Source organism: Acanthochromis polyacanthus, chromosome 20 (genome assembly GCF_021347895.1).
Source record: "Acanthochromis polyacanthus isolate Apoly-LR-REF ecotype Palm Island chromosome 20, KAUST_Apoly_ChrSc, whole genome shotgun sequence".
Taxonomy (NCBI): domain Eukaryota; kingdom Metazoa; phylum Chordata; class Actinopteri; family Pomacentridae; genus Acanthochromis; species Acanthochromis polyacanthus.
In genome coordinates this window covers 28,626,496-28,641,513 of record NC_067132.1, presented here as the reverse complement: position 1 = coordinate 28,641,513, position 15,018 = coordinate 28,626,496, and the positions used below count along the sequence as shown (strand labels likewise).

General features: G+C 41.8%; 1 protein-coding gene across 3 annotated transcripts in view; it reads right to left on the bottom strand.

Annotated features, from left to right (window-relative positions):
• Positions 1–5,094: 5,094 nt before the first annotated feature.
• Positions 5,095–15,018, bottom strand: part of epc1a (enhancer of polycomb homolog 1 (Drosophila) a) — a 29,646-nt gene continuing 19,722 nt past the window's right edge. For all 3 annotated transcript variants that reach the window (XM_051940646.1, XM_051940647.1, XM_051940645.1), the window contains 5 exons: positions 13,381–13,796; positions 9,996–10,117; positions 9,399–9,540; positions 7,988–8,399; positions 5,095–6,807 (listed from right to left, as the gene is read on the bottom strand). In XM_051940646.1, the coding sequence (XP_051796606.1) occupies positions 6,735–6,807; positions 7,988–8,399; positions 9,399–9,540; positions 9,996–10,117; positions 13,381–13,796 (1,165 nt within the window). In that variant the 3' untranslated portion in view covers positions 5,095–6,734. The remainder of the gene's footprint in view (positions 6,808–7,987; positions 8,400–9,398; positions 9,541–9,995; positions 10,118–13,380; positions 13,797–15,018) is intronic.

The window sequence follows — 15,018 nt, the reverse complement described above, 5'->3', positions numbered from 1 at the left end:
CTGCCTCTGTGGTTTGATACGAGGACGAATTCAGACAAGACTTTATTGACTCTGAGAGCAGCCCTGAATGCCGCGGTGATTATGGACCTTTCTGCCACTGGCATGAGATAGAGATTGCGGCATCGGCTGTGTGTTTGCATGTCGTGTGTGTGCGGCTTCCTTTCTCTGATTCACGCCGAGCGCTGTGCCAAGTCTCTTCAAATCCCGGTTTCGTTTAAATCCACTCCGGCTTATCGGGCCTGTATTCCTCGGAGCAGCCAAGAAACAGCCTCACATCGCTCACATTTCAACCTGCACAGGGAAACTGCACCGTAAGAAAGCATTCAGACGCAGTAATAAAGTCAACCAGTTTAACGTTTGAGGAGGAATTCCTAAAGGATAACTCTGAAGCAACGGGTAGACAATCAAACCAAGCGCAACGAAATGGAGGCAGAAGAGAGAAACAGGTTTATATGGACTTCCAACCAGGTGAAAACAATCTCACAATGAGGGGAGGAGCCAAGGATCAGTGGTAAGCAAAGGCAGTCCAAAAAAAAATCTAAATTTTGGAAGTTTTTAATGCTGTGTGTGTAAATGGCCAATATTAATAATATTATGAAGATGAGCTCTAAGAAATAACAAATGTCACATTAAAACAACCGAAGAGCTGTCAAAAACCATGAAAATGAAGCTAATGATATTAAAAAGTCCCCTAAACTCGCTCTTTTTGAGCATAAGTAAAAATAAAGCTCGAAGTAAATGCAGCTTGGTGACCGTGTCATGAAATGATCTCAGAGGTGTTCCATCGTGTGGTCTGCAGTGCTCAGAATGAAACCAGCTCACCTGTGGTTTCCTGAAACCACCAGCAGCTCTTCACCCTGCGGTTCCTCTGAACTGCCGTCAGAGCGACTGCTGCACCTCTCCGTTCACTGCCTGCCTGACTCATTTCCTTTGCAGAACCTCAGTTCAGAAGCTGAGAGAGAGAAGACAGGCCGCGGCTTTGACACCTCCACCACCACAGGGCGGAGGAAGCACAACTCTGACACGCTTGGGCGTTAAACTACCATTCAAATTCTTTTCTTCGTGCAAATTGAAATGAAATACGCTTCCTGTTCTTGATTACTTGGAAAGCGGAGTCACCTTTCACAGAGGCAGACTGTCAGTCACCACCGTCTCAGGCCTCACACCTGTCGTCCGAGACTGCAAGGAGACGCACACACACAAAAAAAACAAAACTGTGAGACCTCAGCCCATCCAATCAGCACCCAGAACCGGATATCTGATCCAGTGGTGGTCAACAGCTGCACCGTGTTTCTACTGCTTTAGACGTGAAGGAATTAATGCAACTTTTCTGATGAGAATGTGGCCCGAGAAGTGGAATTACTGAACAGCGCAAATTAAAAGAAAGAACTTGCGGTCATTTGTGTCAATTTTTGTCGCTTGTCCATTTTTTTTTTGTCGCTTTGTAACTTTTTCTGTCAAATTTTTTGTCTCTTTTTTGTTTTGTTTCATGTTGTTTGTCATTCTGTTTCTCCCTTTTGTCGTTGTGCGTCTCGTTTTTGCCATTTTCAGTTTCATGTTTGTCATGTTTTGTCTCGTTTTTCGTTGTTTTGTGTGTCATTTTGTGGTTTTGCGCCTCTTTTTTGTCTCGCTTGTGTTGGTTGTCTGTTTTTGGTCTTGTTAGTGTCATTTTTGTCTTGTTTTTGTTGCTTCGTAACTTTTGTCAAGTTTTTGGTCTCTTTTTTGTCATTTTTGTTGTTTGCTCATTTTTTGTGACTTTGTAACTTTTTTGTCTCTGTCTTGTTTTGTTTCATGTCGTTTGTCTCATATTTTGTCATTTTGTGTCTCATTTGTGGAATATTTTGTCTTGTTTTTTTTGTCTTCACACTTGTCATCTGAGACTGCAGGGAGACACACAAAAAAAGTGCGAGCAGTGAACTTTTCTGATGACAGTGTGGCCTGAGAAGTGGAATTACTCAACAGTGTGAATAGAAAAAAAAGAACTTGTGGTCTGCAGTAGAACCCTCACACATGCTCAGTTCCCTTACAGACTACAGCACGGCTGAGAAAAAGAAGCTGCAGACTGTGTTTGTCCGCACATAAGTCACTAAAAAAGTGCAGCGAATTTAATGGAAAAACTCCAAGATATGAGCTACAGTTGCAGCTATCTTCCCTGGAGGACGTCGGTGATTTATTTCTGCCACAAAGCTACTGTTAACACCCAGAAAAGTTGATGAGAAAAACAACTTTATTTCAGGTCTGCAACAAAAAGAAAAAAAAAAAAAAAAAGCTTAAAAAAAATCAGCCAGTCCAGTAATGAGAGCGTGTTCCGGGGTAAACGCCCACATTGCAGATTGTCAGTAGGGCCCAGTTGTCTTACTATTGACTGATTCCTCCTCGGCAACATAAATAATGTGCGACTGAATAAAGCTGGCGGGGCTCCAGAGCAGCTAAATTGAAAAACTCAAAGTAATTTGGCCGCTGATGAGAAAGTGATATCTACACTGCAGAGTTTCTACAGGGAATTGCTGTTGTTCTATTTATGCCCAAGCATTAAAACACACTCGCTGTTAAAAATGGAGGGGGTATGGAACCTTTAATATGTCCTCTTGTGGTTCTGATCAAACAAATGCCATACAATTCAGTCCAAACTTCTTAATAGTGAGGCCAAATGTTGACTTATGCTGTGTTTTTCTTTGTGCAACAGGTTTGTTCTGGTTGGAAATTGCATAAACAAGCGACAAAAGACGAGGAGACTTTGTGTTAGAGATGTTAATGATGAATGTTGACTGTGGAACGGGTTAGAAACAAATGATTCGGGTCATTTCTACCGAGTTCTAGAGAAGGGGTGCCAAATATGTGGCCTGTGGACCAAAAGCGGCCCGCCAGAGGGTCCAATCCGGCCCCAGGACGACTTTGTAAAGTGTAAAAACTACAGAGAAGACATTAACTGTAAGTTGTGAATTTGTAAAACCATGAATTTACAATAATTTCTAGACCTTGATAAGTTGATTTGATCACAAAGTAAAATGTTGGATTGCTCGTTGGTCTTTTATCATTTTGTCTCATGTTTTTCCGTTATGTCGTTTGTCATGTTTTTGTTATGTTGCGTTTCAAACACTGACCTTAACTGAGGCGAAGGAGGCCTGCAGGTCTTTAGATGTTGTCCCGGGTTCCTCTGTGACCTCCTGGATGAGTCGTCGCTGTGCCCTTGGGGTAATTTTGGTAGTGAAGGTTCACCACCGTTCCACGTTTTCTCCATTTGTGGATAATGACTCACCGTGGTTCTCTGGAGTCTTACAGCTTTAGAAATGGTTTTGTAACCCTTTCTAGACTGATAGATGTCAGTTACTTTACTTGTTTCTCATCTGTTCTTGAATTTCTTTGAATCTTTTCATTTTGTTGCAGCTTTTTAAGACCTTTTGGCCGCCTTCATTTGGGTCTATCGAAGTGATTTCTTGATTGAACAGGTCTGGAGGTAATCAGGTTTGGGTGTGGTCAGTGAAATTGAGCTCGCTTTAGAAAAAGGTAGTGTCTACAGATATGGACCCGTACCCGTAGCCTGGGGCCTACGGATACGGCACTTTCCATTTGCCAGACAGATACGGACCCGTACGCGAGTCTCGCGAGTCAAGAAGCTGCTAACCACTGCAAACTGTTGAAAGGTAAGCAAAGGTTAAGGTTAGGGTCAGGTTTAGGGTCCGTAACTGTAGTACCGATGCTACGGGTCCGTACCTCTAGCGTCTACCGGGAGTCACGTGACCAGATCTTGCGTATCTGATTGGCAAATGGAAAGTGCCGTATCCGTAGTCCACATGCTACGGGTACGGGTCCGTACCTCTAGCAGCAACCTTAGAAAAAAATGTGACTAGCCACAGTTAATTCATGATTTAAAAGGGGGGCAGTTACTTTTCCACATAGGGCCAGGTCGGTTTGAATAGCTGTTTTCCCTTAAAACATTAAATCATTTAAAAACTGGATTTTTGATTGACTTCGGTTATTTTTGTCTTACATTTAATTTTTTTGATGGTCTTCAACTTTGAAGCAGAGGTAAATATAAAAAAAACCCATAAAATTCAAGAAGGGGGCAAATACTTTTTCACTGCACTGTATCCGTCTCTAACTTTTACACAGAGTTGGGTTTTTAGGGGTTTAACCAACCATCAGAGAGGTAATTTGACACATAAATCATATTGACCTTGCATGTAAATACACTATTGTAACACGTTTAATGGCTAGTGTTTGAAAACCCTTGCAGAAAAAAAAAAAGACCTATATGTGGATTTTTTTTCTTTTAAAATGTTTGGACAAAACCAAGCTAGCCGTGTCTGCTCATTTCCACTCTTTATGCTAAGCTAACAGAATGGAGGCTGTAGCCTTATTTTTGCAAGCCAGATAGGTATCAATCATCCCATTTAACTCAAAAAAAGTAGGGATAGAAAGTTTCCTTTAATACTAAGCTAACTACCCACTTGCTGTAGCATCATATGTAGTGTTTTTTTGTATTGAAAAGTTCCGTACGGCTTGAGTTGACGGAAGAGTTACAGGATTTCTGGTCATTTTCTAAGCACTGGCATCATTTTTTAAGAGATGTATGGTATTGTTATAAGATCTCAATCATAACAGTTACAGATTTCCTGGCTTAGAATCAGCATTTTAGGAGTTAACGAAACAATAAAAAGCAGGACCAATTCATGTACTGTAAAAAAAAAATACGAGTCTGAGCTATTGTTTTTTTACATAAATGTGTTTATCAGGTATTTCCTGGAAAGAAATTAACAAAAAATGTCTGTTATGTTTAAGCACATGAACTAATTCCAACTAAAAAAGGTAAAAATAGAAAAATATATTCTCAATTCTTAACATTTTGAACTTTTTTCTTTTCTTTTGGTGCTGATAGAAACCTGTTTAGGAGGGCAAAAAAATAAAATTAAGGCTTCTATTAAGCTGAAATTTGACGTAGATACTAACTGTGAAAACTTTAATCAACTATAAAAGATGTTTCTTAACAGTAGAATGCATCACTTGTGTTTCTGCGCTAAAAAAAGCAAACTAACCTCTACTTAAAACACACACAGTTCGAGACAAAAAAAGAAGACATCAGAGTCGAAGCGGTTCACATTTAATGCCCTGGGCTTTATTGTCTTATTTTAGTGAGAGTTCTGTCACATTTTTTTAGTCTTTTCAGCCTCCAGGTGGGACAAGTAAACCTCAAGGATATATCCTGCCATTGGACTGGGCATTCAGATTCTGACAAAGACGAGAAGCACTACTAAGTAATGCTGCCTTTGTGCCTAACTCTTCACAGAAGAGAGTACATTAAATTCCCCAAAGGAAGGCACCCAAATACTTGTGGTTTTTGGCCTTGCAGCCGTCTGGAGATTTTCTTTTTTCAAAGAAAAAAACGAACATAAAGAAAAAAAAAGAGGAAGAGGGAAGGGGCGAGAAAACTGCCGTCTTCCCACGATCCCCCACCCCTCCGTCCCCCTCATTAGCATTTTTTTGTTGTTAAAAACTGGAATGATGAAACACGTACAGCGATCACTGCCCATTCGCCTCCCTTCTTATCACCTATGCATGAACAAGTAACAAACGAACCGAAGAATGAAGTCTTTCAACAAACCAAAAGCTTACAATCGAGTTTGACCACAAGGACGGGGAGAGGGACAAAAGATACAAAAATAACTGAATTTTTGTTTTACAAAAACGTTTGTCAGATAAAACGATTACAAAAAAACAAAACAAAAAGGGAGTGGGGTGGAGGGGGAGGAGTCCGCTTGCATGAAAATGAAGGACAACCCCCCTCTTTTAAAAACAAATACAAAAGCAGCATTGATATTAAAAAACATGAACAAAAAAAAGAGAAATAGTGCTTAAATCAGAAGCAGCAGAAGCTTCTGGGAAGAGACTTCATCCCTGTTGTGTTACTTGTGTTTTGGGCCGATGTTTAGCTCCCTGGAGGAGAGGAAACGCCTCTTTTCCAGGGTCACCGGCCGACACACCGCCTCCTCCTGCTTTCTCCTGGTCTGTATGTATGTCACCACTGATTTCACATGATCCACAGAGAAGAAGAAGAAGAAGCACAGGGACCCAAAATAAACATGGGAAGGGCGGGGGGAACCTGCTTTGTGTTCACAATATACAAAAATACCCAGGAGTCCGTAGCTACCTAACATTTACTACAGCACAGGAACCAACGAAGGTACAGTGTACAAATAAAAAAATTAAAAATGAATAAAAGAACAAACCAAACCAGAAAATAAAAAACAAAAAACTGTAAACACAGCACAATAAATAGATAAAAACAGCAGGCTCTGCACCATGCACATGATGTGATAAAACTCTTCTTCTATACAACTCCCACATCTCTCACACTCGCCACAAGTTACTTGGCTTTTGCTTTTTTTTTTTTTCTTATCCTTTAAGTTTGACTCCCAAGTGCAAAACATCACAAATGGACAGTTCTGTATTCAAGTAATATATACAAGAAGGGCTGGGGGGGATATTACAAATATGTAGTTACTGTACAGATACTAATTTTGCCATATTCATAATTTACAGGTGTCGATATTTTTCATCGTTTTATTTTTTAACTTTTAACAGTAACAAAAAAAACAAAAGGTTCTTTTTAAAAAGTATGAGAGATGAGAATTGCAAGCGTCGTTCCGCCTCGTCTGCTCAGAGTCCTGCTGTCCCTTTTGCATTCCCGATGCTACGATGCACAGCACCTACAGAGTGGACTCCCCGCCGCCCCGCTACGTCACCTCCATGGCCACTGTGTTGTCTGCTATACTGTTCAGTGCTGGCTTGTCTTCGTCGTGATTATCCCTGCGGAGAAAAGAGGAGAGCTTAGCGCCTCGGTAGTTGGTCCCAGAGCTTCTCTCTCCGTTTGTGACGTCACGTCATTCCAGCTTTCCTTTCAGGCTGGGTTTTGCTGCGTTATCACACTGCACGTCTTCTGATCAGATCTGCCAGGTCCAGCCGACTGCTTAAACCAGGGATTCTATCTATCAGTGCAAAGGCTTTAACGCTGCTTATCTAAAGCAAACATTACATTTGAGCTAATCTGTGTGTGCACAATTCATTCTGAATCCTTACTTTTCCCTTTAAACCTCGTGTCGTCCTGCGGGTCAAAATTGACCCGTTTTAAAGTCTGAAAATGCAGGATTAAAAAAAATTACAGTGAAACTTCTGATGTCCTTATTGTCAACATTTTTGGGAAACTTTTGAACGTATTTTGGTGGGAAAAAAAAGAAATGTTAAAAATGTTTTAAGAACATTCACAAAAAAACTGAATGTTCTTAAAGAGAATATCAGAAGTTTTACTGATATATGTGTAATCACTTTAGATATTTTTAGGATTTTTTTGGAAGATTTTTACTCAGTTTTTGAAAATATTTACAAGAATCTTCTTGACAAATTTGGGGGATGTTTTTTTTTTAAACTTTCAAAGGTAACCGTAGGTTTTGCAAATTTTCAGAAATTTGGGCAATTTTTTTGCTGAATTTTTGAATTTTTTCAGACAAGGAAACAATATTTTTTGGTGCCTGTAAATGAAGACAACAGGAGGGTTAATAATGCAGACTACTGTTTATAAGTTTGGGCTCACTGAGAAATGTCCTTATTTTTGAAAGAAAAGCAGATTTTTTTTCAATGAAGATAACATGAAATTAATCAGAAATACAATCTAGACATTGTTAATGTGGTAAATGACTATTGTAGCTGGAAACAGGTGATTTCTAATGGAACATCTCCATAGGGGTACAGAGGAACATTTCCAGCAACCATCACTCCTGTGTTCTAATGCTACATTGTTCTAATGCTAATGGTGTTGAAAAGCTAATGGATGATTTGTGCAATTATGTCAGCAGATGAATAAAAGTGTGAGCTTTCATGGAAAACATGAAACTGTCTGGCTGTAAATATATTTCTAACCCTATTTCTCTTTCTTTAACGTGCCCACCTAATTGCCCCTGTGGGATAAATACAGTTTCTTCCGATTCCTCACCTGGAGCCCATGTCCATGGACGATGCTCCGGAGACTTTGGGCATCTGCAGGTTGGTGGTGGTGGACAGCTTTAAGGCAGAGGGTGGCACGTTGCCGAGGGTCCGGGGGATGTGGCGTCCGGCCAGGCTGGCGGCCGACGGCACGCTCAGACAGATGTTGTTCCCGATGAGGACCTGAGTGGTGGCGGGGGTGGCACTGGCAGCGCTGCATCCCAACAGCCCCAGCGCTGCTGCTGCGTGAGCACCGGGGGTGGAGTTGAGGGAGGCGGGGACGGCGTTGGCGGGCGCCGGGGTGGCCGAGTTGGAGGAGGGCTGGAGGAAGGCGGGGGCTGTGGCGGTGGTAGTGTGTGTGGACTGGTTGGTCTGGTGGAGGGCTGCCGTGGTGCTGGAGAGGTGCAGGCCTTTGAAAACACCTGGAGAGAGCACACAAGCTTTCAGAAATGCAAATGAAAGCAGAGAGATTTCCACAGAAAAAAATAAACATTTCTGTTTGGCGCAAGTTCAGTCTTCAATGACAAAACAGCATTTCAGATAAGGAGTGCACCTGCACAATCTAATGCAATCCAGCCCAACAGAGCTGCAATAAATCCCATCTTTGTGAGGCTCAGAATGTTAAGTTTGTTGACTCTGTCAGAGTTGTTGATGCAACACTATGGTAATTGTGCGGCTGTTGGCAGCGGTGTTGCTGCTGAACATTTATTCAGTGTGTTTTCTCCCCACCGACCTCCATTTCCATGAGTGAGGTGCAAAGCAGGGCTACAGACAGTCAGCACATTGTTATGCATGGAGATCTGAAGCCACGTATTTGCAAACACTAAGCCCTGGACGTATTCTTTCCACCTTGTGCTCACGCTTAAGGAGCTTTGGGGTTGTTCATGAGTGGTTTTCAACCTCATTTGCCCTTGTGTTGTCCTGTGGGTCAAAATGTGGGTTTTAAAGTTTGAACATGTGGAAAAAAAAAACAATATTTTCACAGTCAAACTTCTGATGTCCACATTTTCAACATTTTGGGAAATCTTTCAACATTTTTTGGTGGAAAAAAGAAATGTTTGAAATTTTTCTTTAAGTACAATCAAATTTTGCTGGATTTTGGCAGATTTTTTGTGAAACTTTTAGGGAATTATTGCAATTTTCTTCCTGAAGATTTAGCAAATTTTCAGAAATTTGGGTAAAGAAACAATATTTTTTGCGTGCTCATAAGTGAAGACAACAGGACGTTACATTAACATGAAGCTGTGTGCACATGGAACACGTCCTTCCTTCCTGCTGCTATCACACTCTACAGGGTGGGCCATAAGTTTCCATACACAGGAAAAAGTATATTTTTTGTTTCAGATTCCCTAGAACAGTGGTTCCCAACCTGTTCAGCTTGGAGCCCCCCAGCCCCTGAAACTGATAAGCAGGGGACTCACCTGCACCTGTCAGGACCCCGTTGACTCCACTTGCCAGCACGAGCTCCTCTTTGGACTTGAAAGCCAGCAGATGATCCGTGGTGACGAGGGCTGAAGCAGCAAACTGAGCGCTGGCCTGGTCCAACGTCTTGGACGCGAGAGCCTGGCCGAGAACCAGCGAGACATGCAGGAAAGAGCACACGTGTGAGTCCATGCCAATAAGTTGACCGCTCAATGCGTCAAACTGCTGAAACAACTGAGCTCAGCACTTGTGCTGCCAAACAGGAAGCGAGCTGGTGTCATTAAAGCTGCTCGTGGGAATGAGGATGTGTCCCATTTCCTTGGGACGGGTGAACCGACCTTCAGCTGGAAATTAATTCCATGTTGTGAGATCTCTGGCTAATTTAGTTTTTTTACCAAACTCATTTGCTTTTGTTTGGTCAGAAAGGCGTATTTAAGACATGCCACAAGATTGCAAAAAAAATGACAAACAGCAAGAAATCATTCCAGAGACTGACTAGGATGGGTAACAGGTGTCGGGGGGCAACCTTCTTGGTCTTGCAGCACTTTTACATCTGCTCTGGTTGATTCCAGTGGGCTTCAGACACCCATACTGACCTGTGCGGTGGTAGCTGTTGCAGGGGTGTTGGCTTGTTGCTGCTGTTGGCTCTGCTCCAGCTGCTGCTTCTGCATGAGGGCCAGCTGCTCCTGGTGCTGCTGGTACTGCTCGGCTGTGAACACTGTGGACGGGACGCGACACACTGGTCAAAATCAGGATGTGGGTGTGATTTGAGGTGGTTTTAGCTGCAACGCCACATGGGAGGATCATATGACAGAGAAGTGAACTGAAGCCATCAGTTTTCACACAAAAATGAAGCTTTCTGTCAACAGCCTCCTCTGAAAATGAAGTTGGTGTACAGCTAGAAACATGTTAACACAACATGGCCTATCACCTTTAAGCCACCAAAGCTTCCTAATTACAGCCTTCACAAAACTTTTACCTCACTGAAGCAAAGGTCCAGACATAACCTGATTTTCTGAACACAAAAGCAAAGCCTTTAGGGGCATCAGACAACAAGAGCCAAAGGTTTGCTCGGTGTGGGTGTGCTGCTGCGGAGCGCGAGGTAAAAACAGAAAAGAATAGCAAGCTACAAAGTCCGGTTTGAAGGTTCAAACACAAAGGTACAGACGAACAAAACGGTTCATACCCAGAGGCGGCACTGACTCAGGAGGAGCTGAAACATGAACGGCATCAGGTAGAAACTACGAGGTACTCCACCTGCTGTGAGCCGCAACTAAGCTGAGTGGTCAACACAAGCGTTAAGCTAGACTCAAACAGGAAATGGAAAGAAATCGGCACAAGTATTAAACCAGAGAAGCCAAATTAGACGATACAAATACAGATCTTTCAACAAGTATCAGCACTAAACCTTGTTATCAATCCTAGTTACCCGTTTTGCTTCAAGTTCCAGATCCAAACAAAAAGTTTCCTCTTTGTTAGTTAATAAAGACTGAACAAAAAGTACAAATGACGTGCAATTAAAATAGAAAAAAAACATCATTTTGTGAGTAAAAATCAACTTTAATGACCTGAAAACAAACTATTCGAGCTAACCAACATGCTGAGGGCCTTTTCCACAGCAGACTTTGAAGCATTTTTCCAGTTATCAATCATAAAAAACAAGAAAAAGGAAACAATTCCCAATAAAATCATTTTATTTAACACTTCACAACTTCATCTCGGATGCAGCAGCCCCTCTCTATCTGCAGTCACAACTCTGATCTTAATTACACGCCAAAACTAATCACCTGTCAACACTAAAGAATCTCCTAATTAAAACATGAGCAAACAAAGGCTTACCCACAAAGTCTTACATTACTTCTACATTTCAAGGCAAAAATGGTCATTTTTACTGCAACTTTATATCAGTTATCTCTCTCTGATTACTAATAATCAGTATCAGTCTAACACCAGTCTGTACAGGTTCTGATCTTAACATAACGATGGATCTGCTCTATTCAAGCGTCCCACTAAGTCATGAAGCGACACTCTGAACCAGAGTTCTTCAAGTTAACTGGCAAAAATCAGGATAAAAACCAACTCTGTTAACATCAGCAGAAAAGTCTTCACCGACAGCTAGAACTTCTATTCTCTGGCGACACTGAGGCTGATAGAAAGAAATGCTGAATTCTCCAAACTAACTGTGTTGAGATTAGGCCTGAGATAAACGGCTCTCTGGAAACCCACCACGCCAAAAAAAAAAAAAAACGCCCACTACTGACTCCATGCTGTGGGCCTACTCTACAACAAACCACATTTACTTTCAACCTCATTTCACTTCAATTATTGAAAGAAGCCTCAAGGTGGTAACTATCTACTGTATCTCCAAATAAAAGCATCAATCACTACGACAAAAAAAGTACATTCAAGGAATATCCACATTTCACACCCCATTTAAAACCAGATACCTTCTCCTTGTCCCAGCTGGAGAACAGACAGTTTTCACATCCATTAAATAAGTCACAAATGTCCACAGTTTGTTTCCCTTAAAAGTTCCCTCTTGTACCAATTAACAGAATTACTGCAAATTGTAAAATGTGGCATTTGCATTTTGTATTTTTTCCCCTCAAATTGCTGACAAAACTGCACGAAACTACAAATCAGTTCCACCTTCCCCGAAGAACTTGCAGAAGTATTGACAGATTGGAAAGTTTGTTGTAACTCAGGCTTAGATTCTGAGAAATTCATAGCTCCTATAATGTTGTTTGACATTCGTCTACTCTTCCTAACCAGCCCAGTGCGGTTCAAATTGAGTCTGCACCTAATGGGTTTCGCTGTTGATTAATGAGGCGATTATTTTCTCGGTTAAGCAATTCGTTGTTTGGCTACAAATGTCAAGAAATGTTGAAACGATGTCAGACAAAACTTTCTTAAATAGTCATCTTACTCTCAAAGAGGTGTAAAGAAAATAGAAAATATTCACATTTGAGCTGGAATCAATCAGTTCTCACTTCAAAAATAAAGTACTCACACCGAATAAACGATTCTAAAAGTAGTTGATGCATATTTTTAATAGCTGACAACTAACTGGTTGTTTGCTGCAGCTCTGGTTTCCCTCTTTCCAGCCCAGATGCACTCAAGGACGTATCACAAATCTATTTATACAAGAGCATTTCTAATTGACTCCCCGAAGCCTGGGGAACACAAGCATGTATTACAGTATGGAGAGAGGGTACGAAAGCTGAAAGTTCATGAGATTTATCAGCAGCGAGGGAGCCGAGGCTGGAGCAGAGCAATCTAACTCTGAGGTACCTCATCAGAAAGTGTTGCACAAGAGCAGCAGCAAGCCTCGACCAAACACAACTGAGCTGGCTTTTAAGTCCAACGTTTTCACCCTCTTGCCATGAAATATCCACAAGCACAAAACCAATAAAACAGCAGCAACTAATGTGAGTTTATGCACAGAGAAAGCTCTACATTCACACCACAAAAGCAGCTCTCCAAATTGTCTGGCAGAAAAGGCTATATGAGGAAAAAGAGATGTGAAACGAAAAAAAAAAAAATCAAGCAGCAGTTCTAAAAACATCAACACCTGTCTAAAACTACGAAAAAAATACAACAGGTTTCAGAGGAAAGCAGGATCCTCTAAAGAAACCACACTCCCAACAGGTCTCTAGGCTCTGCAGAGATAGATGCTGACATTTAATTAAAGTGCTTATGAACAGAAGGCAAACTTTCTGACTGATGCTCAAACAGAATTCAGCTCCGTCTTTAATTATAGCCGAATGCACAAAGGGCGATCGGGATTTACTCCTGAAAATTACCGCCAGAATCGCTAACCTCGCAGAATGACACATTTTCATAATTTTATTAAATCAGCTTCCAGTGATACCATGAAACCTTTCTCCTTATATTGCAATAAAACAAGCTCTGTGTAGAAATGCACAGTAAAGGCAGAAAAGGAAACACTGAGCAGCACAGCAGAGGAAACAACTGACTGACCGTTGACAGGAGTGGCGGCTGGGCCGGTGCGGTTCTGGGAGCTGGCTCCTCCAGACAGGGTCCGGGTTAGTCCTGACACCGTCCGGCTAAAATCCCTAAATCCTCTGCGAGACAAGTCTCCTCCACCCAAAGGGTGATGGGATAGCGTCCGTGGTCTGAAGTGCCTCCAGCGGCAAGCTTTAATGTTCAAAAGAATCTGGCTGAGGTCCATGGGAGTCGATGACGACAGGGGGGATGAAGACGGGGGAAGGTGGGAGGAGCTGGTTGGGTCCGAGGTATTGGTTTCTGAGGTACTGGCACTGGAGTTGCGGAGCGGAGAGCTTGGAAGTGGCGAGGCGAGTGGTTCGGGCTCTGGGTCGGAGTCCAGGCTCTGGCAGATGCTGTCCACATCTGTGTGCGCTCTGTCCAACAAGATCCTGAAAACAAACACAGATTTCATAATGAATCGGCGAGCTATTTAAAAACCAGAAGCCAACTGAGGTCCGGTTACATGAAAAACACGCTGGAGCCATAAACGGTGCAACGTCAACATCCTCTGGCTACGACTGGAGGCTGCTCCTTGAATGCCGTTCATGTAATTACAATGTCCAGTGGGGCCGGTACCAAATATAACTGGGTATCGCACAAAACAAAACACAGAGTCCTTCCATGAACACAAGACAGGACACTTATGTAATGACAATTCTACTCGCAGTTTCCAACGATATTGCAGCCTCGTGGGCCTAAGCTTGTTAAAATGCAGAAAAACAGAGAAACAAGTGATGTTTTTGTGGACCTTTTCACAGGTAGGGCAGAGCTGGTTTGTTTCCATGGAGCTGGTGTCAGAAGAAAAGCCAAATTGGAAGCTAAATTAAAATTTTACTGGGGCTTTGTAGAATTAAAATTGCCAAAGAATGTTGATAAATTGTGAAAATAGAGTACTTCTGTATTTCTTCCATGCCTTTTCCGTATCAAGCTGCTGCAACATTTCTCTTCTGAGGGATCAATTCAGTTCATTTTATGCATGTCTGTACTAAATGTGAAAGAAATCCTTGTTGAGACATTCAACTGTGGCCCCAATGAAGACAATCAGGAAAGTTTTTGGAAATTATTGAGCTGTTTGTTGTTCATTGTTTATTTCTGTTCAATCTGAGTCAGAAGGAAGGTTAAAGAGCAGAAACCTGATTGGTTCAGGCTGTGAGACTTTTGTTTCTCTACAAAATTTGAGCTTAAAACAAACAAGCAAAAACAAAAAACAGACATGTTTTCAGCAGATGTGCAAAAAAAAAAAAGCCGCTGGTTTATTCCTTGATACAAAAACGGTTTATCAGTAAACCTACGTATAATCAATAAACCTGCTGGAGTCCCCTGATCACTGATGATGTAAACTATTGATCGCAGCAGGTTTAATTAAGTTTTCTTCTTTGTCATCTTGTCACCAATCCAACAAATTGATCATTTCTGTGCAACTAAAACACTTTTGCTATCATAAACACACATTATACTAAAGAAGACATTTTAATTCAATCATCTCAGTCCTTCAACCTCCCTTGAGGCAGCACATAAGGTCACCGCAGACAGAAAAAAAGCGCTGTTTATCCCATGTGTGTCGCTGAAACAGACATTGTGTGACCCACTTGGTCTCCTTCACAACACACC